We start from the raw sequence: 24,899 nt of genomic DNA, 5'->3' as shown, positions 1-24,899 counted from the left end.
TGTTGGGCTGTTTGAGACAGTTGGGCTGGTTGCCCGCCATTTACCCTCATTGCAAAGCGGATATACGCTCACCTGCGACAAGCCCCCGCGAAACTCGTCCCTAAGCCACGCGGCTGGCCCTCCTCTGAGGGTTGTAGGCAAGGCCCTGTGTTAAAGATCCTCTTTCGCCCAAGCGGGTGCAGAACCACAAGAACTATCATATACGCGGCCGGCCTCGATACGAGGTTGTAGGCTTAACGCTGTGTTTAAAATAAAAATAGATTTGAACTAAAAATATGATTTAATGATGAAGTCAGATTTGTAATAAATATTAAGGAAAAGTTACTTTTAGAAATTTACCTTTTCCCTGGCTGAAGATGTTGGAGACTAAATTGGCAGTTGTTCTCCCAGTTCTACCAGCCAGTAATTAGCATTTGAATGGCTATGAATAGGTGTGAAATGTCTAACACTGACTACAGAGTGCATAGATGCTCTCACATGTGATTAGCACACCATAAAAACACTGATAACATAACAGTTGGGAAAGACAACTCCTCTGAACCTCCCAGAATATGCAACATGGAGGCTGTGAGTATCCTTTTTAATAGTACAGTGTCAAACCCTGCTTGAGTGTCAAAGCTAGCTTAACAAGTTTGCTGGGTTTACGTATAACACTTTGTGGTGCAGTTAAAAGGCATAAAACAGGATGCCAAGATAATTCTTGTGTATCCAGTGTCGGGTTACTGATTAACCTGCTTTGTCCCACCAGACTTCTGTCTCTGGGTTTTATATATAAAACTGATGTAGAAAGCTGACATTTTATGTAGTGTACCAAAAGGAGGCACACTATCTAGAAAGTCCAGACAACCCTTATTGACTTACAGGGCTTAAATTAATAGTCCCAAATGCTCTCTTTGTGGTAGTGTGGGCGAGCAGTTTAGGCTTTTCAAAGGGTAGTGTTAAGCATTTGTTGACCATACAGAGTCAATAAATCAGACACACACTCAAGAAGAAACTCAAGACCAATTTAGAAAAATAACATATATTTTTATATAATTTTAGACACCAAGATTATTGAAATCAGGTAAGTACTTTAGATGATATCAAATTTTACAGTAGAACAATATAAAATGACAGCTGTCAGATTTAAGGCAGGAGCCTTGAACGCAGTAATGTTATCCAATGGGAGAAACAGTCACTGCATAGGTACACTTACCAACGACTTACAGGACTGTTCTTCTGGACTTAAGGTAAGTAGGGCCAAGGTCCAAAAAAGCACCAAGAGTTCAATTTTACCTACCCTGGGTTGTTCGGATGCAGAGGTGCTTTACACGGCGGTAGCCTCAATTGCTACCCTTTAAAGTCAGTGGTAAATGTACCTGTTAGAAAAAAGCTGCAAGAGGGGACTGGGGGATCAGTCCAGCAGAACCCAAGGGGGGCTTGGCTCTTGAGAGTCTCAGGACCACACAGACACCATTAGTTTGAGCCCGGTTTGGGGAGCACAGGTAAAGAGGAGTTTTGTCCAACAGGTTGGTGAGTTAGAGGCTCTCATGGTTCTTGGTAGACCTGCAGAAGAGGGAGAAGAAACAGAGCAGGCTCTCGGTATGGGGCTGGTCTCTGTGGGAGGCCCTCAACTTGCAGGTACGTTTTGGCAGTGACGGTGTTCTGACTGAACACAAACAAGCCTTGGTGCTTGCAGCTGGCTCTGTTACCACAGGTATTGGTGCAGGGTGACTCCTGGGGGTCAAGGCGTCTTTGAACTTGGCAGGGAGACAGAACTGACCTCCTGAAGCATGATGACCTCTTGCTGGGTTGCTGCTCCCTTGGTGGGCCGGGGGGTCGACAGAACGGTGTACCGGGCAGCTGCAGCCTGTGCCTGCTGGTGCAGGGGGGTGGCTCCTCCACTCCAAGAGAGATGTTGCTGGGTCAAGGAAGTGCTGGACAGACCTCCAGAGGCTGTTTTGCTTCAGGACAAGTCAGTGTCAGTGATTGTTGGGAGAGCAGCAGGCAGGGTTTTGCACCAAGGCTGATGCTGGTCCACAGTTCTCATGTTTCCAGCTCTTCTTTTCCTTCCTCTTCTTTCATGCAGATGAACCTGAGTCCCTGGTGTCAGAGGGCCACCTAAATACAAAATTTAGGGGCATTAAGGGGAGTGAACGGTAGTAGCCAATGGACTACTTACCCCTGGGGTCACTGCACTATATGACCACTACCTGTGGGGAGTTATCATAACCCTGTTCCAGAGTTCCTAATTCAACCAAAACCAGGATGGTGGAACCCTTCTTTTGCAGAGCACATCAGGCAGCCCACCGTAGAGGTGAGACTAGCCTGGAGCTAATTTCCCACCTGTCCTGGTGCCAAATGGGCCTCAGGGAGGGAATGGCATCTCCAAGGTCTGGGGGTAGCTGCGGTTGTATATCAAAGGCACTTTGTCTTGATATGCTAAATCACTAGCCATCCTGCAGGAGGAGGTATGAACACCTTCCTCCAGAGCAGGCATTGTTTCTGACCACAGAGAGTGTGGGCTGTCACCTGCAGGGGGTCAAAAACTTGTCTGTGGTTGTAGGCTGGACAATACCAGTCAGCCAGCACACTAAAAACTGGTAGGGTTTTCAGGGGCCGCCTCTAAGAGGCCCTCTGGGTGCATATAATAATAAATCTAGTACTGGTAATAGTACAGATTTATTAGGACAAGGTGTTTGGTACCAAACAACATAGGTTTCAGTAAAGCAAACACATAGCTGGGGAATGGCCAGTGCCCAATACATGTATTTAAGATGGTTTACGTGCTCACTAGTACCATCTAGTACGTGAACGAGACCGCACAAGGGCAAAGCTGCACAGGCAGATATGTCCTCACAGGTAAAATAATGTACCCTGCCTTAGGGCTACAAGGCCTGCTGTAGGGGTGACATACATATATCATATGCAGTGTCCTTGGCATGGCACACTGGGTGTGTACCATGTCATGTTTTCACAATGGTTTGCACCATTTCAAGCAGCGTGCAATGGCTGTCTGCATGGATTTAGGTGTGGGTCCATGAGGGTGGCACAATACATGATGCAGCCCTTAGGGACCCCCATTAGTGCCCATGCCCTAGATACCTGGGTATGATTTACTAGGAACTTATAAGGGTGCTCAACTTTGTTGTAGGAAAAGAGCACTGGCACTCGAGCCAGGTTAGAAGGCTTCAGTGCACTGTCAGAGTTAAAAACCAGCACCTAGTAGTTCTAATGGGGGCACAAAGTGGGGTGACAACTGCAGGAAAATGTCAGTTTCCTACACACTGGAGACGGACTCAAAGAGAAGGGAAACAGGATGCCAAAAGAGTTCTGGGCAATCGACTGTCTGGTTGCAGGAGATCTCTACTTTTGTTCTACCAGACTTCTGTGTCTGGGATTAATGGGGTGTACCATGCCTTCCTCAAACTACATTTTGATGTTAGATGTGGAAGATACATGATTACCGTAGGACATCACACACATACACCCCCCACACCAACACCCCCACCCCACTCCTCAGCACCTAAGTGTAGTGTTGTCGAAGACTTTTGCCATCTGGAATAAAGTAGGTAGGGTAGCCCCAGAGACTTTTACTCTATTGATTGGGGTGTTCCCAAGAGAGATTCTCATTGACTAGCTGGTGCCAGGCATACCGGTGGTATCTCCAGGCACCCACTTCAGAACACCAGTGGAACCTGAGGACAAACAGATGAATACTGAATTTGCAGTCTGCGACCTGAGAAGAGCCCTGAAGGACCTACTGTTGTCTGTACTGGAGACAAAGAAGTGCCTTCTAGTGGTCATAAGGTTAACCTTAACCTACTGTTAAAGCTACAGGCTATAGGCGGCCTTTTCCTGCAATAACCCAGTTGGTCAGTGGCAACTGGACCTCGACTGGAGCCTGCTGTTGGTGGGCATGACATCCTTTGAGTCTCTAAGTGCCTCTCTTGTGGTCCTTAGGGCTTTAGAAGTACATTCCTTTGGTGGGTTGGGACTTAAAGAACTAAAGTTAAAAGATTACATTGTTTACCAGGACGAACCTGGTGGTGTATTGGAGCCACTCTCCATCGCAGTCTGCGTCAAATGGTGCCTAGGTCTGGACAACCACGTCCATTCAATACCATTGACACTTTGTGCTTCTTGGTGCTATTACTATTTAAAACTTTAAAAATTCATATCTCTTGTTCCCCTTATTGGATTTGTGCAATGTTGGTGTAATGTTATTTGATACATTTTACTCATTTTCTAAATTATTTTGAGATTTTAATTGTTTTGCATTTCTGTTTTAGTACTGCAGAAATACTTTAGACATTGCCCTAAGTTATACCTGTCTGTTCTGTTCCTTGGCTACCAGGTGGTTCAGGTCAGGTTAATTTGGTGACTTTAAGAGTCCACCATGACAATGATTGTGATTATTCCTTGGGGTGGGGTTGCACTGTAATAGACCTTATATTGTGTTTTTCTCCTGCAGTGAATGAAGCACATCGGGTTTGTAGATTTTTTCCAATGCTTTGATTCCACTTCTAAACTGTCATGTTTAGATAGATATCTGTCACAACCTGTGTTGGGGGCCACAGGGCACAAAGGGGTTACTGACCAATCGTGGGTGTTAGCGGTGTTTACCACTGATGTTTTAGGTCCTGTCCTACTATGAAAATGCACAATGAGCCAAGTAAACCCCTTCCATACTTGACTCTCAAGGTGGCGAGTGCAAGCAGTCCAAGGTGTCTCTGGGATATATTATCGGGGTAGCGACTCAGAACGCAACAGTCACACAACAGACCCAATAAGTGAATATCCAATCTAGTTAATTTTTTTATGGAACTAGAAGTACTTTAATCACATGATAAAGATGCTATGGGGTACATAAAGGAGGGTGTAGCACTTCTGAAATGATCACTATGGAATCTATAGGGCTTACTGCACAGAAGAGCTGGAAGGCTGTGAGTTATGCGCAGGTTCAGGATCAGGTCGGCTAGAAAATGAGCAGCTTCCATGCAGCCTGTGACCATTGGTCAATCACTACTCTTGAGTAGGCAGTTCTGTTATGCAGTTTGAGATATTATTGAGGAGGCGCACCAAGTGGTTCTGTTTATCAAGTTCAGTCAGTATTCTCAGGAATCTGTTCCCGCAGTCTGGGCGCGGCGTTGCAGCCTTCAGGTACGGTGACTGAAGGTAGAGTCAGCACGGGTTTATTGCTTCCTTTATGGCGATCGCAGCAGAAGACTTTCAGCTGAATCTCCTTGATGATGAACGTGGTTTTTTGGTTGAACAGGGAGGTCAGGAGCCTCTTGGGCTCACACAAGTTGGCTCTGGAACACTCTTTTGGGAAAAATGGCTCTTCTCTCCCTCCCCCAGATTCAGCGGCTTTGATTCTTCTCCTGTAGGACAAGTCTCTCTCCTTCTCCCCTCTAACATGCAGGCAGGCAGGCTTCTAGGTGTATGCAGACCCACTGCTTTCTCCAGAAAGCAGCAAGATGCACAGTTTCAAACAATGTTCCCTCGCCTCAGGGAGACTGACTATCTGTTATACCACCAATAGATCACAGCAGGTCTACAAGTACTCTGTAGTGCACCCCAGACCTTAGTCAGTGAAGCAGTGTGGAACTGGAGCATAGTGTGAAGGTCTGGGTGGCACATTTATTCAGAGTTTTCTCTCAGAGGATGTGTCTACAGTCCAGGAACCAGTTTGGGGCGGTTCCCCTTCATAACTTCATTTTATTTTTGCAGCATAGACAATTATTGGTATAATGTGATGCCTCTCACAGCAAGTAGGGAGGATGCTGGTTCTAAGCGGGGGTGCCCATAACAGGAGCACAATGACTGTGAAACAACAATAACTCAATGCCTGAACCTATATCTAATTAGTGGCAAGTACACCTTGGCTAGAAATGGAACCCTAAACATGGCCTTCATGGACCTTTCATCGGCCTTTGATTGCGTTGATAGAAGCAAACTCTGGGATGTCCTGTTAAAAATGGGGATTGAAAAAAATCTGATTAATTTCTTAGCCGACCTCCACAGTGATACACGAGCAAATGTTCGTTACACTAAAGACTTGAAAGTAACCAGAGACTTTAAAATAAATCGGGGGGGTTAGGCAGGGCTGTATTTTAGCGCCATTTCTTTTTAATTTATATATAAACGGTCTTGAGGAGCGTCTTTTAAAAACAAATACTGATTACCCATATATAGGGAGAAAGGGCGTACCTGTTCTGCTCTATGCAGACGACGCCGTCCTTATTTCCAGAACTGCACTTGGCCTCCAAATACTACTTGACTCTTTCTTCCAATTTATGAACTCACGGGGCCTGTGTATCAACAATACCAAGTCATTTGTTATGAAGGTAGGATCTGGTTCAAAGAAATCCTTCCCCTTCTCTGTCAACGGGGAAAAAATTCCTATAACAAAAACCTTCTCATACCTTGGAGTATTGTTTGACCATAAACTCACATGGGGTCCCGCACTAAGAAAAAAGAGAGGAGAAATAACAAGGACCAATGCTGCAATAATTGATTTTGCGCGCAAAATGGGTAACACACCAGTGGTTGCTCTGATGAAATTATATCAAGCCAAAAGCACCGCTGTCGCCTGTTACGGGAGTGATCTTTGGGGCTTTGTCCCAGTGGGCGGCCTTGTAACCACTGAAAACAACTTTTTAAAACAAGTTTTGTGTCTACCAAGGAGCACAGCTAATTTTTCCACTCACGAGGAACTGGGCATGCCACACCTAGGGGACAAGATCGCTGTAAACCCCCTGTTGTGTTGGCTAAACTGCTGGCTGAATGACGAAATACCATTTACACAAAACATCCTCCTCGAAGCACTCAACTGGGAAGGGAAACTCAAGATACCCTGGTTAAAATATATCAGAAACTGTCTTCAAGATCTGGGCAGGCAGGATCTTTTCCTGACACCACAGCAAGTATCCAAGCATGACGTAACATTTGTAAAGGACACTTTTCTGTTGACTCGACAGCTTGCTAGGGAAGAGTTAGAACTGAAGAAGGGTAGTGTGATGAGGCATGTTTTAACTAAATCATGTATACAAATTGAACCATACCTATCCTGGCCTATTACCAGATATGAGCGCTTACTGCTGACTAGATTTCGTTTTGATCTATTTCATTTGATGCTAGCCGTGCCCAGTGGAGCCCACAGGAGACAAGTGTTGCCAACTTGTGGCTGCGACAATAAGTCTCCGCAAGATCTGGCACACTTTTTATTTGTATGCTCCTATTATATGATACCACGGAAAATGTTTTTAAAACCTCTTTTTAAAAAACTGAACTTTGTGCAAATAAGGCCAGCACTACTTTATCTCCAAATGCTGCACTGCGAAAGCACTTTGTTTTTATGTAATTTTTTAAAAAACAGCCGTGAAATTCAGAAAAAGCATGGAAGGTTAACCCCCATTTGAATTATCCTACCCCTGTAAATATGTTTCTGATTAATAGTATATTGATACTTGTTTGAGAAACTATATGCTACCTCGTGATCTCTTGCTATTGATGAACTGTCTCTTTTAATACTTGATTTGTATATACTTGTATTTTATCTGTACTTTTATGACTGTATTCCACACAGTCGAATAAAGGAATTTTGAATTGAATTGACTGTGAAACTCTTCACCTAGCTGTCGTCAGACTTCCTGGAGGGGCCACTCAAAAGAAAGACAAAAGGTTCAAGCCCTGCCTAGAAACTTCTCTCCCACTAACCTAACATCATAATCTGCTGAGTCACTCCCATTCCTCTACCATCACCCAGATGGCAGTGCAACCCTGTCTCTGTCCATTCACCTCTCAGTGTGTCTGGGACATCCTCCAACTAATTCGACAATGCAGGTCAGACACTTCCAGTCTCTGGGTAGACTTTATTAACACCTTCATATTCTGTTGTGTCTAAGCTAAGTACAATCCATAATAGCGCTCACTGGCTTATAGAATACATTCACTTATAACTAACAAACAGCCCTGCCAGCAGGCACCATACAAACAACACCCACTCAATAGATGCCGATGGATGTCAGAGCAGGGTGGGAGCACATCACATCAGTGGACCTTTACACAAGATGGAGGGTGCTCTCAGAGAAAAATGCCTATCCCATGCTATTGACCCAAAAACAGTATATTATTATTATTATTATTATTAATCGGGTTTTATAGAGCGCAAACAACCCGGAGGCCTCGTAGCGCTGAGTACAGTCATACTATTAAAAAAGGGAAGAAGTTAAATGAACAGATAGGTTTTCAGATCCTTCCGAAATTTTAGAAGGCTTGGTTCGCTGCGAAGGAGAGTGGGCAGAGAGTTCCATTCCTTTGCGGCATTCCAGGAGAAGGAACGTCCACCCCATCTGGTACGTCTGATCTTGTTGACAGTAGCCAGGAAAGCAGTACTAGATCGCAGAGATCTGCGAGGAAGGTAGGGTTTTGCCAGGGAGCAGATCATAGTGGGGGCATTCTTCCACATGGCTTTATGCATGATACATAGAGATTTAAACAACACTCTGGCCTTAATAGGAAGCCAGTGCAGTTTCCTCAGGGCCACCACAGTATACAGCCACCACAGCTCACTGTGAATGTCACAGGAAACACAGAGGTTAGCCTCATGTCCCCGAAAAGGTACTCATTCGGTGCTTCCTACTTACAGAGCCAGGCTATGGGTTTCAAGGTTAGTTTTGGGTCTTGGCCTTAGCTCGCATGCAGGATTTTATTTGTTATTGCTAAAATAAAGTCAGGATACCTGATTCACTCAAAGTCAAATAACTTTAGGGCGGGTGCACTTCCTTCTACTACGCATCGGTAGTTCAAGTCCCAACAACATCATATGGCTGAGATACCCGCCACCCCCTCTCAACACAATCCCCAAATGAGGGAAACCGGAAACAGTTCTTGAAGTTTTTGGAAGTGGGAGGGAGTGACCCTCCCGGCCGTATTTATTAAAAACAAAAAATTAAAACATTTAAACATTAATGTACAATTTCATACCACACTGCGATGTTTGGCTAACCTTAACAGATTCTCCAATACAGAGGTTCTCCTAGCCGATCTAACATCCTACAAAACATTTACTTGAAATATTGAAATTGTACATCCTAACGTTTAAGGGCCAACGGCAAGGTCGTAACCGGTGTCAAGATCCCTAACCAGACATACCCCGCCCACTTGGGAGGGGCGACAGCACTGAGGCGTACTCACGTGCAACTACTACAATTTCCCTTGTCTTGACGGGGGCACTTATCAACTCGACGCCAGTTAAAGGTCGTTCGAAGACTCGTGTGAGGTATCTAGAAGGTATCGTAGACCTCCCCCCAACCCCACACAACTTACCGCATCTGCCGTCGCAGATGTCACTGGCCCCGGGAAATTCCCCAGGAGGGGGCTGTAACCCCTCCTACACAGGAAGGGGCCTTGACCGCCTTTCCTCTTCTTCCGGCGACCCATCCTTAGAAGGGACCGCCTCCCCGTTGAGGGGCCAAAGGCCACCTCCCCCGAGCGCTCCCATCCGTGTTGGGTGACGCCCACTCATAGGGATCTTCCAATTAGTGCTCACCGATCATGACCTTACCGCCTACCGCCTGACCGAAATAAATACGACAAGTGCTAACTAAACGAAACTACATTGGCCACTATGACCGAAAAACCTGTGTCTAAATGGACCTTAAATCCGACATTCTTTAATCATCAACTTGTAACATTATACCAATCTTTATTACACATCAAATATCAACATAACACCAAAACAACCTGAAAACGAAATAGATTAACTGATCAACTTTATTAAAACAACTAGCTGTCCTCAGGGGCTGGTGGGTGGGTCAAAATTGGCTCTTCGTTCCGTCTCGAGCTCACGTGCAGCGGGGAGGTGCAGCTTCAGAGCACAGGAACAAGAGGATGTCTTCTGGTCTTGCGTCTCTTTTTATCCATCTTCAGGGCGGGCGTAAACCCGCCCCTGCCTGCCCCGAGGGCGTGGCCGGCGGCGTCCGTGTCTAGGCCAGCCCACTCAAGGGCGGGAAAAAGCGCGCCCCGGCTACGCCGCTTCGGGCATACCAGCCGAGACGCGCCTCCCGCCCAAAAATGGCTTCCCGGGGGGATCGAGGCACTCTGCCATACGTTCGGGGGGACCGAGTGGTCGCCCCTTTCCATATGGCTGAGATACCCGCCACCCCCTCTCAACACAATCCCCAAATGAGGGAAACCGGAAACAGTTCTTGAAGTTTTTGGAAGTGGGAGGGAGTGACCCTCCCGGCCGTATTTATTAAAAACAAAAAATTAAAACATTTAAACATTAATGTACAATTTCATACCACACTGCGATGTTTGGCTAACCTTAACAGATTCTCTAATACAGAGGTTCTCCTAGCCGATCTAACATCCTACAAAACATTTACTTGAAATATTGAAATTGTACATCCTAACGTTTAAGGGCCAACGGCAAGGTCGTAACCGGTGTCAAGATCCCTAACCAGACATACCCCGCCCACTTGGGAGGGGCGACAGCACTGAGGCGTACTCACGTGCAACTACTACAATTTCCCTTGTCTTGACGGGGGCACTTATCAACTCGACGCCAGTTAAAGGTCGTTCGAAGACTCGTGTGAGGTATCTAGAAGGTATCGTAGACCTCCCCCCAACCCCACACAACTTACCGCATCTGCCGTCGCAGATGTCACTGGCCCCGGGAAATTCCCCAGGAGGGGGCTGTAACCCCTCCTACACAGGAAGGGGCCTTGACCGCCTTTCCTCTTCTTCCGGCGACCCATCCTTAGAAGGGACCGCCTCCCCGTTGAGGGGCCAAAGGCCACCTCCCCCGAGCGCTCCCATCCGTGTTGGGTGACGCCCACTCATAGGGATCTTCCAATTAGTGCTCACCGATCATGACCTTACCGCCACAGGCCGGATAGTTGACCGGCTATCCGGACCCCCCAAAAAACTCCTACCTAAAGGTCATGTTTCAAAGATTTCAACCATGCTAAGAGGTCCCCTACGAACAACTCATTCCCCACCCAAGACAAATGCACACCATCCCCCGAATACATCCTGTCATCATTAATACAGCTATGAGAAATAGAATGCAATGTCCTGGAACGGAACAACCTACTCACTTTATTGTTAAGCTTTCTAACAGAGTGATTCAAAGCAGGTATAGAGATAGCCCCCCGCCACACCTTTCGTGGAATCAAATGGGACCATGCAATTGTGCACCCCGGAACTCTCCTCGCCAACCAACTTACAGTGGAAAGCATTGCCTCCAGGAGTAGTCGTCTACCGATGGTGACCAAATCATTGCCCCCAACATGCACTATTACTATAGACGGCGGTGACCTTGTCCGCCCTAACAAACCCTCAAAGAATGTTTGAAACTGGTCAATACAGAGACCGCCCCTTCCGTAGAAGGACATCCTGTACCCGTATTCCCCAGCTACGTGAATCATGTCACCTGCTTTGAATACGTCTGCGGCACGCCTCACGTATGAGTGGCCCACGACCCACACCTCCTTTTTCACAGCCGGTGATGTCTGACCGCTGGCCCGGTGTAGGGTCGACTGCATAGTCCGCCCCGCCTCGTAGGCTTGCGTAACTGAAACCAAACAAAAAACAAGAAGCGTGAGTACAAAGTACATAATTACAGCTTCACAACATGTGCAACCGCACATATCTTTTATAACAATTGGAGGACCAACGCCCCATTCGTTTCACTTGCTCAACATCAAGACCCCTGGCTGTAGCTTCCGTAGCAGCCCCTATCCGAAAGGAATGGGTCCCAAATTCGCCCGGGTTCAAGCCCGCAGCGGCAACTGACATCGCAAGCACCCGCTGAAACTGAAATTTCGTCAGTGGGGTGGCGTCCGCGTGTCTTAACAAAGTCCCCCCCCATGATGCCACCCTTCGTGCTAGGTAATCCTCTAAACACTTTACCGGACATATGGAGGACCCAGGAATCCTGCGTACGACGACGCAGTCACCCATCCCATCTTGGTCAGTCTTAGACTTTACAAAGGAGACAGTCATCGTTTCCCCCCTGATCTGAACATGTTCCCGGCACAAACCCCCCGCCACATCCAGTTTGTTCCTTGCAACTAGTTCGCTTACTCGCATTGCTCCGTGAAATGCTAGCGTAAACGCGGCTCGGAACAGCACTGCCTCAAACTGAGATGAACATGTGGCAGGAAGTGTAGCCAACAACTGGGACAATCTATCCAAACCTATCGGGCGCCTTTCATCTACTCTGCGACCCTCAAGGCGTTGCCACCCACGCAGCGCTTTCTGTACAACGAAAGACGCTGTTGGGTCCTGGATAGCGTGTGCTCTGGCAACAAAGGAAATGGCAGCACGATGCCTCTGGGCCGTAGCCACCGATTTCCCAGCCCTACGTAAGGACATCAGGAAATTCACCACCCATTCCTCATGACCCCAAAGTTGCTCTCTATCACTCCCCAAAAAGGCTAAATAGGCCCGAAACGCCCCTTCATATGCCTTCCTCGTCCTTGGTGCTAGACTCGCTCCCACGAGGTGACGAAGTTCGGGGCACCGAGAGACCAGAGAGCTTCGGTAAAGGGTGCCGGCTCCGGGTCCGCTGAGGGAAGGAAACCCGAAAAGGCCTGCATTTGAAAACGAGACAGTGCGTCAGCTGCCTGATTCATCACCCCTGGCACATGTTTTGCTCTGAATAGCACGTTCAATTGCATACATAGTAACACAATTTCTTTAAGCAGTCTTAAGATCAGTTTACAACGTGCTGCCTGACTATTGATGCACTCGACCACGGTCATATTGTCCGACCAAAATATGACCGAGTGATTTTTGAACCCATCGGGCCATGTTCTCAAGGCCACCAAGATGGGAAACAGTTCGAGGAAAGCAATATTACTCGTCAGACCCCTCTCATGCCACCAAGTCGGCCATCCTTGTGCCGACCATTTCGTGCCGAAAATGGCGCCAAAACCTATGCTTCCCGCAGAATCTGTCCATAGCCCCAGCTCCTCAGAAGACACGGCTGGTTTATTCCAGACGATTCTACCATTGAAATCCGCCAAGAATGCTAACCAAATACGCATGTCCTGGCGGATCTCGGCCGATAGTCTCGTGCGATGATGGCCTTCTTTAAGGCCGACCATCGCTTGGGCAATTGAACGGGAAAAGGGGCGGGCCATTGGTATTACCCTCAGGGCAAAATTCAACTGTCCCACCACCTGCTGTAATTGTTGCAGCGTAACTTTTGATGCATTTATACACAGTTGCAGCGCAGCCCTGAACTTCAACACTTTCTCGGCTGGCAAACGGAAACACCCCTCAATGGAGTCCAACTCGATCCCCAGAAACTCGAGGCAAGTCGTAGGACCCACTGTTTTACCCGGCGCCAATGGCACACCTAACTGTTTCATCAACACACAAAATTCGGCCAAGGCCCGGCCACATTCAAGACCCCCGGCTGCCCCAAGAAATAAGAAATCATCAAGGTAGTGCATTACATCTTGGAAACCCGTTTTCTTTGTGAAAACCCATTGTAGAAAACTACTGAATTTCTCGAAATAAGCACAGGATATAGAACACCCCATTGGCATACACCTATCCATGTAATAACAACCCTGAAACATGAAACCTAGGAGACGCTGGTCGTCTGGGTGTACCGGGAGCAATCGGAACGCTGACTCGATATCTGATTTCGCCATCAGCGCCCCGGGCCCCAGGCGATTCAAAATGGCTACGGCCTCATCGAAGGATGCGTACCGCACCGAACACACTTCTGGATCGATTGCCTCATTTACGGAAAGACCTCGTGGAGCTGATAAATTATGAATTAGTCGGAACTCTCCAGGGTCTTTCTTGGGGACTACCCCTAAGGGAGAACAAACAAAATTCTGGACTGGGGGCAGACTAAACGGGCCAGCGACCCGACCTCGAGTCACCTCTTTTCGGATCTTATCCTGTACTACGGTTGTATGCTGCAAGACCGAAAGTTGGTTTTTACACTTATCCACACCCTGAAAGTCCCCTACCGGGATGCGGAAACCATACGAAAAACCGTTTCGCAGCACCCCAGCAGAAGTACGATCCGGGTAATCACTGAGCCAAGGGATCATTGCCAGGGTATCAATGGGAGTGGGTAAAGGCGCCCCTCGGACTATATTAGACCTGTTTGGCACCTCCTCTCCCCCCGTTATCACCCGTTCTGGCTCTGCACGAGGTCTCAGGATGGGACGACCCACAACTACTACATTCGTGTTTGAATTTACACGATCCCTGCGGTCTCGTACATTTTCCTCTGTTGTAATTAAAACAGAAACCCTTTCTTCCGGTATTGCCGGTAGGTTTCGAGTGATCGTCGGCCCCCGAACCTGATCGAAAGGGCGTCCCCGCATATTGTCGGGAGGATTCACCCACATTACTTCCTACCAACGGCATTTTTAACATCCCTGACTCCTTCATTTTATCCCAGGTCAAGGCATCATAACAATCCCAGGTTAAACTTTTATTATGCTCCTTTTCCTTTCTAAACATATTATCGTAACAAAACCAATGATTACCCTGGTGCGATGTCGAGTACCCCATGATTCGTGATTGGTAGATTGGGAACTCGGAAAGCAACTCAGGCCTACGTTCCCCCAGGATTGATGTAAAGATTCCCCAGGCATTGCCCCAATTGGCGATATTCTCATTCACTTTAAAGGCGGCCATTTTTGCGCGCCAAACACTCGGATGCATGAGGTCCTTCTGACTCTTTACATGCTCCACCTCATAATGATCAACAAGTAACGAAAAAATGTTCACATACTCCCCCGCCCAAATCTTCTCCTTAATTGCCAAAGGAACATGTTGCCCCAACTTTTCTCTCCGAGAGGGTGTTGACTCATCCCTCGCGATCGGCAATGGCCGCTTACCTGCACCTGACGCTGCCTCTGTGGTCGCAACCGTCCCTGGTGTCTTGTCCCCCACTGCAGCCGGCACGGGCACCTTGGCTGCTTCCCGTTTCTCACGCAATTGCTTAATCAGCTCCTGCGCTTCGACAGCCGTGGCGCCCTCGTTACCTTTTCCCAACCACGCTGCCAATTGTGCTGCCAACTCGGGCGGCATATCATCCTCGGACACGGGGGTGATCGGATTCCCCTCCTCTGGCACGGGAGTTGGAGCCTCGAGCGGAGCACTGGGACCGGGGATCTCCTCTCCCGTTGCCCCCCTCCTGGGCCTCTTGTTTTTCCCTCCCGGGGCTGCTCCCGCCAAAGGACGTTTTGGACCCCTTTCCTCATTCTTGTCCACCCGCTTCTTTAGCTCGGACATCTCTTTCATGATAACACGCAACATCTGGTCGGTATTCATGCGCTTTCCAACCTTCTTCGGCATTCTCCAACAAAGTAACTGAAAAACAAACAAGAACGATTAAAACGCTCAAAATTGGCTCTTCGTTCCGTCTCGAGCTCACGTGCAGCGGGGAGGTGCAGCTTCAGAGCACAGGAACAAGAGGATGTCTTCTGGTCTTGCGTCTCTTTTTATCCATCTTCAGGGCGGGCGTAAACCCGCCCCTGCCTGCCCCGAGGGCGTGGCCGGCGGCGTCCGTGTCTAGGCCAGCCCACTCAAGGGCGGGAAAAAGCGCGCCCCGGCTACGCCGCTTCGGGCATACCAGCCGAGACGCGCCTCCCGCCCAAAAATGGCTTCCCGGGGGGATCGAGGCACTCTGCCATACGTTCGGGGGGACCGAGTGGTCGCCCCTTTCCATTCTCTGTTTTAGTAAGCAATGGAACTAAAAAGCATAAGTGTCCTACTGAAAATGTAAATGCCCACCATGTTTGCTAGTGCCTTCATTCTGGGGTGGTATCCCTGAATGAAAAGGGCTGCAGTGATGCTGCGTGGCGTGTAGGTGAACACTGAGAAGGTTGCTTTTCTGCCACAGTTGTTTACTACTGCTTTCTACTGTTGTAGAGGAAGATCAGTGTAAGCCAGCGCTTGACCTTCATTTCTCTCCAAGCATGCGCATTTAATCACTTGGACCAGTCCCCCCTAGGGCAAAACATGTCTGGGATCGTTAAACAGATTTGAGAAATGTTTATTTTCTGCTATCAAAGTCACCTTTAATGTGATGCTGCTTTTAGATTGTTGCATCATTCTGCGCTCTGGCTTGCAATCACTGAAACAATAAAGCATAAGTAGCCGGGTGAGGATTTGTATGCAAACAGCTTCTTTTTGTGCCCTGATTCTTTGTTGCAGGGTTGCAAGAGCACCCCCTAGAATCAAGTTTATCCCAGGAGATGCATGTCTTTGATTACACTCTCCAGTAGAGGTGTCTTTCCATTCTTGTGTCTGGCCTGAACATTGACAAGATTTGCTATTTCTTGTTTCCAGAAGTTCCAGTGGCGGTGTTACTTCTGCATCCTGACCAATGCAGCGCTATCATACTACAAAGTCACCCCTGAAACTGATGAAAAGGTGAACATTTTGGAAACTATGATGTTTATTGCTATTTGTAAGCATTGTATGGACTGTCTACCTCACCATTGTATGTTCTGGAAGTTGAGGAAGGCACTGAAGGTGGGGGTCAAACATATGATACAAGATGTCTGTGAAGAAAATGTAGGTGTTGGGACGTAAAAGTCTAATAACTCTTTCCACATGTGTCGATTTCTGCAGCACATATTGAAAGAGGAAAATGCCTCAAAAGATTGTTTTTGTGCAGAAAGGTGTCCTTCCCTGCACAAAAACAATCCAGCCCATAACAAAGGCACCTTTGCAACATGGTGCAAGGATGCCTGCATTGGGTCTAGGCAACATGCACTGCACCAGCACAAGGACTGAGCAGAAATGCTCCATATCTTTGATAATTTGTAGCATTCTGTCCTCTCCCTTTCACGCAATGCAGCGCAGAAACTTGCCTTTATGTATTGCTTTGCAAGAAACAATAGTATATCTTCCCCTTTAACTTTTTACTGTTTCTGCTGTAGGGACCATATGTTGTGTTACGTTTGTGTCTAACATACGCCCTCATTTACACTTTGCTGAAGCACACAAAAAACAGGATTCACACTTTTTCCTCATTTTTAGATCATTTTCGCACTATCGGAGAAAGGGTGTTTAACGCAGCCCCCCAAAAAATGCTTTTTAGCGTGGAAAGTGGGGGAAAAGAGCAGTAAAATTGAAGTTTTGTTATATGCTTTTTCATCACATGTTTTCCTAATATCTCTAATTTATGCTTCATTGTGCGACTGACACATCGATGTCACAAACATTGATGTGAAAAATATCGATGAAAAAATAGAGACTACAAAAATATCGACTCCTATACTTAAACAGGCAAGTACAAAAATATTGTCGTAAAAAATATAGATGTACAAAATATCGATTTTTATATATTTCCAAAATAAAATATTACGTAATAATTATATTAAATATTCAAATTAATGTTAACAAAATAAATGACATTTAATATACATTTTACCAAAATATTGCAAATAAACTTCATTAAAAAAAGATAAACACACAAACATAATAATATATATATATATATATATATATATATATATATATACAGATTTACTTTAAAACAATGAATAGACTATTACTTTTAATTTATTTAAAACTTTAAAATTGTATAAAAATAAAAGTATATATCAATAATTAAAAATATAAGGAAAAAACATTCTATAATAAATTAAATCATTAAACTATTACAAAATATTTAAATCTGAATTTCTCAATACAGTCAGTGCAAAAGTAGAGAAAGTGTTGGATAGTGGTGAGGAAACTGTTTTATTCCCGCGCCAATAACTACAACAGTAGGGAAAGTGTTGGATAGCGAAAGGGTAAAAATTACTATTCCAATCCAATGAGTGCAACAGTATGGTAAATGTTGCATAGTGTAGGTATTACATTTACGATTCCAACTCCAGTCAGAGCAACTGTAGGGAAAGTGTGGGTTAGTGGAGGGGTACAATTTACCATTACCGCTCCAATGAGTGCAATAGTAGGAAAATTGTTGGATAGCGGGGGGTAAAAATGACTATTCCAACTCCAATGAGTACAACACTAGGGAAAGTGTTGGATAGTGAAGGGGTAAAATTTACTATTTCCACTCCGGTGAATGTAACAGTAGGGTAAGTGTTGTATAGAGGAGGGATAAAATTACTATTCACACTCCAGTCGGTTAAAAAAAAAAAAATAATAATATTTAAAAATCAAAAAAGAATATTGTAAAAATAAATAAATGTGTTAAAAATTAAAATACATTTAATATATAAAAAGAAAACATATTATAATAATATTTACATATAGCAAATACCTACAAATATATAGAATAAAATAAAAAATAAATCTCCCAAAAATTAATATTTTAAACAAGAATATATTTACAAACAAAAACATTATTTATTACATACATGTATTTATTTTATTGCCTACCCTATAACACCACACAAATCACAACACACTTCTAAATTTTGCAAAAGAATATATAATTAACATAATTAATTACCAATTAAAAAATATAATTAATAAACAATAAATATAAAATGAATCAACTACCCACACTTTAACCCTATAATCCACACACCTAAATTAAACTGTAAAATAATAAATTACACATTTTTTTTTTTTAATTTTAATTTTTGGTGCAAAACAAAGATAGCATTTACATCATCATCAGTCATGTATTCATATATGATTACTGGGTGAATAAGGTCATATAATATACAAAAAATGATAAAACGTAGACCACCCACATTAGTTCCAATGCGCTACTGGCCTCATCGGCGACGTGATGAATAGGAATATACATGTGTCGTAGAAATACAGTTTGCAATTTTGTGTTTTGTTGATTACAATTCTTCTGAGTTTTGCCTTTTTTCTTGCAACAAACATGAAACAGTAAAAATAGCACACTTAGTCCGGCACGTACTTGAAGTAATATCTTTCGGAACTCGTAGCACAGTCCATCTGTAAAAGGAGCAATCAGTTGTATCTAAGCCCCCCATCTCCTACACCCCCCCCCTACCACCTTCCGAAATTAGGTCCCGCCCAAATCCGTATCACACACCCTACATGCATGCACACACCCAATCAAGGTTCTTCGTCACTCTCAGATCCTTCGAGGTCGTCCTCTTCCAGTGGGTCACAGATATCCCCTCTATAGGAGTTCCAGGGTTTCCACACCCCATTCCATTTACGTGGATTACCTCTCAGTTTGTACACCGCCCTTTCAGTCAACATAAGCATGTCCATGTTGCGGATCCATTGGGCCAGTGTGGAGAGATCTGCCGACCCCCACTTCTGAGCTATGTCCCGTTTCGCTGTTACCATCCCTACTGTAACCCAGGTCCTTGCGTAAAAGGTGAGGTCAGCCGGCTCCCAGATGTTTAGCAGGCAAAGCCGTGAGTCTGGAGTAAGGGTGGTGTGAAGTGCCTGAGCCATTGTGCGTACTACCCGTTGCCAGTAACTGACAACCAGTGGACATTCCCACACCGTGTGTATGAAGGTTCCTTCTGTTCCGCAGCCTCTAAGGCAGTACGGATGATCAGCCCTGTGCAGTTTATGAAGCATCGTGCGGGTGTAGTAGATTCTGTGTAGGATTTTTAGCTGCACTAGGCGAAATTTGGAGGATATGCCTGCTTCACGTGGGGACGCCATGGCTGCGTTCCAATCAGTTTCATCTAGATCACCCACCTCCAACATCCATTTGTCCTTCAGTTTCCCCAGTGGATCAGGCATATTGTTAACCAATTTACGGTATGTTAGCGATGTCGCGCCTTCCTGCAGGTAGTCAGTAAGTAGACGGTCCTCCAGAGGGGAGGATTCGGGTGGGGAGGTGTCGGGCGGGATCGCTGCTTGTAGCGCGTGTCGGACCTGAATGTATCTGTAGAGCTCTGTGTTCCCTAACTCGTATTGTTCTTGCAGAGTGGCAAAGGAGATCACTTCTTCCCTCGTCCACATGTCGCCCACCGTGGAGATGCCGATGTTGTTCCACTGTGTGAAGCCCTTGGAGCACCGCAAATGGCCCAGTGCCTTCGCGTCCCATAGAGGTGTAAGTTTCGTGATGATGCCATCCCACTTCAACCTTGCCTGTGCCTTGTACCATATGCGAACTGTGTGTTTCGTAGGCCCGGTGAGTTTTGCCGCCACTCCACGGTGGTACAGAGGGGCCAGTAAACTGTTCGTACCCAGTTGTGCCCTGTCTGCCTTGAACGCTGGGTCATCCTGCGGGGCATGTATCCACTGGTTAAGGATTTTGAGCTGAGCCGCCCAGTAGTACAGCTGTATGTTTGGGAGTGCAATTCCCCCGTCGTACCACCCCCTGTTTAATTTGGCGTGGGAAATTCGGGCTGGCTGACTGCCCCACAACAGGCCTGAGATCTGTGCCGTTATTTTCTGGAGGAAGCTATCCGGCACCAAATGTGGAGCGTTTTCCAGTACATATAAGAAACGTGGCAGAGCCATCATTTTAAATAGCGCTGCCCGTCCTAGTAGCGTTAGGGGGAGGTCCTTCCAATGGCGTACATCCCCACGAAGACGTACCAAGGGGGGCTGCAAGTTCTGTCGTGCGAAGTCCGCCTCGTCTCGGGTGATATGAATCACCAGATATTTGAAGGACGAATGCGCCATTTCCAATGGACAGGAGTCTGGGAGAGGCGGAAGCGGCCCCCGCAGTTCAAAAATGATGGATTTGGCCCAGTTGATGGTGTAACCCGAGATTCGCCCATGAGCCGTACAGAGAGCCAGGAGGTTAGGGAGACTCTCTTCTAGGTCCGTAAGATAAATTAGCATGTCGTCTGCATAGAGGGATACTCTGTCCTCCCATAACGGGGTCCATTGTATTCCTTTCAGGAGTTGGGTGGTACGTATCGTAACCGCTAGTGGTTCTAAAACTAAAGCGAAGAGAAGGGGCGAGAGCGGGCATCCCTGTCGTGTACCTCGGCCTAGGGAGATGGTCCTCGAAATGTGGCCATTGGCCGTCACCTTGGCTACGGGGTCTCTGTACAGCATGCGTATCCATGAAAGGAACACCGGGCCAAAACCCATACGCGCAAGCACTGCAAAAAGATAGCTCCATTCCACCATATCGAACGCCATCTTGGCGTCCAAGGAAAGGATGGCAGCCGGTTCCTGCAGCAGTGGAACTCGCGCCAGCACTCCATGCACCCTGCGGAGATTTAAAGCAGTGCTACGATGTGGCATGAAGCCGGACTGGTCCGGGTGGATCAGGTGGGACAGACACGGCAGGATCCTGCTCGCCAACACCTTAGCAATAAATTTGGCCTCCGGGTTCAAAAGGGAGATTGGTCTATAAGACGAGCATTCGTTGGGGGGCTTACCAGGTTTCGGTATCGCCACAATAGTTGCCATCCGTTGATCCGGTGGCAGCGTACCCTTCACTCTGGATTCCTCGTACATATTGAGTAGGGGTGTGCTTAGGGATTCGGTCATAATTTTCAGCCATTCAATGGGGATCCCGTTGGGGCCCATCGCCTTACCCGGATTGAGGGCGCCGATAGCCAGCTGAATCTTCTCCACCGTAAGAGGTGCGTCTATGTCCTTGGATACCTCTGTTGTCAGTTCTGATAAGGGAACGTGTACAAGAGCAGTCTGGACCTCACCCTCACTCACCACTGTCTCTGGGTTATATACTTCGGCAAAATAATCGGCGAGGACTTCCACTATCTCGTCGGGGCGAGTGTGGTTGTTGCCATGTGGGTCCGTAAGTTGTAGGATATTCTCCCCCCCCCCTGTCTCTTGTCTAACCATGCCAGCAACTTACTGGCCTTGTCCCCAATGTCATACACCCTATGCTGTGTAGCCGCAATGTCCTACGCCGTGATCTTGCGCATGTGATCTGTAAGGCGGCGCTGGTGGACTTGGAGCTCATGGAGCGTGTCTTCCGAGGGATTAGCCATATGGGCTGTGTTGGCCCTCTCAAGGCCCAACTCTATATCTAGGGCCTCTCGTCTGTGCGTCTTCTTGTGATTCGCGATCACGGCTATGGCCTGACCCCTGAATACTGTCTTGTACGCCTCCCATAATATAGAGGGGGAGTCCACCGAGGACCGGTTTTCCTCGAAGTAGAGCCGTGTTGCCCTCTTCAAGTCCTTGTTGATCTGAGGCACTTTAAGATAGCCAGGGAAGATCGGGAATAACCTGTGTCGTTTCACGGCCGTAGTGGTGAGTGTCAAAGTGAGTGGCGAGTGATCTGAGACCCCCCGTGGCTGTATATCCGTCTCCGCTACAGTAAGATGACCATTGATTAAAGCAAAAAAATAATCTATTCTAGAAAGACTGTTGTGTGTGGCCGAGTAGTACGTGTAGTGCTGCTGAGTAGGGTGTAGAACGCGCCATATGTCCACCAACCCCTGTGCATTCAGAAATGTCTGGAGCCTGTTGGGTCCTTCTACGTGTGTACGTGGGGGAAAACGGTCTATGGTGGTCGTGAGTGTCATGTTGAAGTCCCCACCTATGAGCAGTTCTCCATCAGGGAGGGTCAGCAGGAATTTGCCCAGATCCGGCAAGGCCTCAGAGTGTAGGGCTGGTGGTATGTAAACAGAAACTATGTTTAAAAGCCTCCCCTCCCACTGGCCATGTACTGCCGCAAATCTGCCATGGTCATCCGTTGCAGTAGATTTGACAATAAATTTGGACGATTTTTTCTGGAGGATGCCCGTGCCACGGGACCCCGAGGTGAACTCAGCATGCACTATCATGTGATAGCCTCTCCTATCTAGGGCCTTCGTGGCCGCTCCCGCCAAGTGTGTCTCCTGTAGGAGAATGAGAGCCGGCCCTCGTCTCCTTATCCCCTGCAGCACCAGCCCTCGCTTAATCTTATCCCCTAGGCCCCTCACGTTCCAGGACATGACAACCAGTGGGGTCGTCGTGGTTTGACTATCCGTTGCGGCCATAGAAAAGCCAGTGTGTCGCCATGGAGCCCCCTCGCCCCAGGCGATGTTGCACACAGTGGCAGGCGTAGGGCAGGCATGGCTGATGCTCCCAATCAGACCTCCCCGTGCCCCGAGTGGACCAGAAGTTCTCAGTTACATAGGACATGCCCAGATACAAAAGTGTGCTTATAACAGAAACCTGTAGGACCGAAAAGTCCCATAGTGCAAACTTACCCAACTCCCCCCCCCCTCCCTGCCCCCCTGCTACACGGACTCAAAACTGCCCGCCCCCCCAACTTAGCAGAGTGCATACCCCATCCCCCAAACAGTGTACTTGCGCGTTGGGGTGAGGGACTCTCCGCAGCCGGCAGTCTCTCATTCACACCCCCGGAGGCCCTTCACCCAGTGTCCAATGGCGTCAAGCGCTTCGCAGCGTAGAAGTCTCACCACCAAAGCGAATATGAATGTTTTCCAAGTGGTCATTGTTCCTCGAGCTCTTCTCTGCCGCCTTCAGCTCCCAAAGAGTCACTGTTGCCCGGTCCCCCTCCTGAGGCCTGGGAGTCCCGGCGTTGGCCTACAGTCCGATCTTTCATGGAGCGATGTGTTCGTCTGTGGTTCTGACCCGGTCTCCATCCCTCGAGCCACTCCCGTACGTTCTCCGGGTTGTCGAAGAACCAGGTCTTGTTCTCCGCTACCACCCGTAATCTTGCGGGGAATAGCATTGAGTACGGCAGTTCTCTGGACCTTAGCTCTTTTTTCACTTCGAAGAATGTTCGCCGCCGACGGGCGACTTCCGCTGTGTAGTCAGGGAAGATGGCGACGGTGGCATTCTGGATCTTGAGGGGAGGGGAGGATCTGGCAGCCCGCAGGATTGCGTCCCGGTCACGGAAGTTAAACAAGCGTGCCACTATGGGTCGCGGGGTAGCCCCCGGTTTCGGCTGGCCACCCGGGACTCGATGGGCCCTCTCCACCGAAAAGAAGTTGGACAGCCCTTCGGCTTCAGTTCGGTCGTTATCAGGTTTTCTACGAAGAGATCCATCGCTTTTACGCCTTCTGATTCCGGTACCCCTATAATGCGGATGTTGTTGCGCCTAGAACGCCCCTCCTGCTCATCCAGCTTCTCCCGGAGCATTCTATTGTTCTGCGCCATCTTTCCCATTTCACGTTGGAGTTCTGCGACGTCCTCCACCAGGGATTTCGTGACCACCTCCATGTTCTTTACCTTCTCCGACATTTTGTGGAGGTCCGCTCTAAGTAGGGTGACGTCCGTGGAGATTCCGCCAACGGTGGTTTGCAGCTGGGCCAGTGCGAGCATGACGTCGTCCAGTGTGGCCTTTTTCCCCCCTGGGGAGTCGGCCGTTTTGCCCCCCTGCTCCCTTCCTGCCTGTGACCCGGTGGGTTTGTCGGAGGTAAATCGGTCTATTCGAGTCTGTGTGACGCCTCCCTTAGGGCCTTTCCCCGCCATGCCGCCAAGTGTCGTGCTCCTCGTGCCTCTACGCTCCAGGATGTGAGGATCGGTGTGGACCCCCCGGCCAGTCCGGTTCAGTAGGGATCAGGTCCAGCGATTTTCTCCAGGGTGGGAGGTGCGTCGGTTGTCGCCAAGTGCGTAGCGACTGATACGATCAAAAGATGGCGGTCGCCCACTCCGTCGTCGATGCCCAGGCTTTCAGCGCGGCTGGTGATGACCTCCGAGACTTTCTGGACTCCGGCGACCCCTCCGTCAAGCACCACTTCGTTGATCCGCATGGATCGCTGTCTCCGACTCTCCGAATTGCAGTCGATCTGTTGAGTCCACCGCCACACGGGCACTTCCGGTCCAAGTTCTCCGATCAGTATGCACTTCCTGCTAGGTCAACAACCAGGGGAGGTCCCGGCTCTGGAGGTGTGAGTAGGCCGGTTCGAGGCTTCGACGTATCTCTGGCAGCGTATGTCGGATCTTGTCGCTGCTTGTCGCTGCTTACTCCGCCCGGTCCTGGGATCCGGTACCTGCCTGTGGGGCTTGCAAAAGTGACGGATTTTGTGTCGGATCGACGAAGAGGCCGCTTCAGCCGTGGAGCTCGTCCCTTATGC

At 47.8% G+C, this 24,899-nt stretch overlaps 2 protein-coding genes across 7 annotated transcripts in view; one reads left to right on the top strand and one right to left on the bottom strand.

The window, feature by feature from the left end:
* The window catches only part of LOC147685396 (uncharacterized), a 379,028-nt gene that overhangs the window by 17,929 nt on the left and 336,200 nt on the right, over positions 1–24,899 (top strand). For all 6 annotated transcript variants that reach the window (XM_086941313.1, XM_086941315.1, XM_086941312.1 and 3 more), the window contains exon 2: positions 16,321–16,404. In XM_086941313.1, coding sequence (XP_086797439.1) covers positions 16,321–16,404 — 84 coding nt within the window. The remainder of the gene's footprint in view (positions 1–16,320; positions 16,405–24,899) is intronic.
* Positions 1–24,899, bottom strand: part of LOC147685397 (uncharacterized) — a 128,095-nt gene that overhangs the window by 21,121 nt on the left and 82,075 nt on the right. The gene's annotated exons all lie outside the window — the stretch shown is intronic.

The sequence above is a fragment of the Lissotriton vulgaris genome, chromosome 10, assembly GCF_964263255.1.
Source record: "Lissotriton vulgaris chromosome 10, aLisVul1.2, whole genome shotgun sequence".
Classification (NCBI taxonomy): domain Eukaryota; kingdom Metazoa; phylum Chordata; class Amphibia; order Caudata; family Salamandridae; genus Lissotriton; species Lissotriton vulgaris.
Note: the sequence above shows the minus strand (reverse complement) of the source record. Positions and strands in the feature narration are given on the sequence as shown.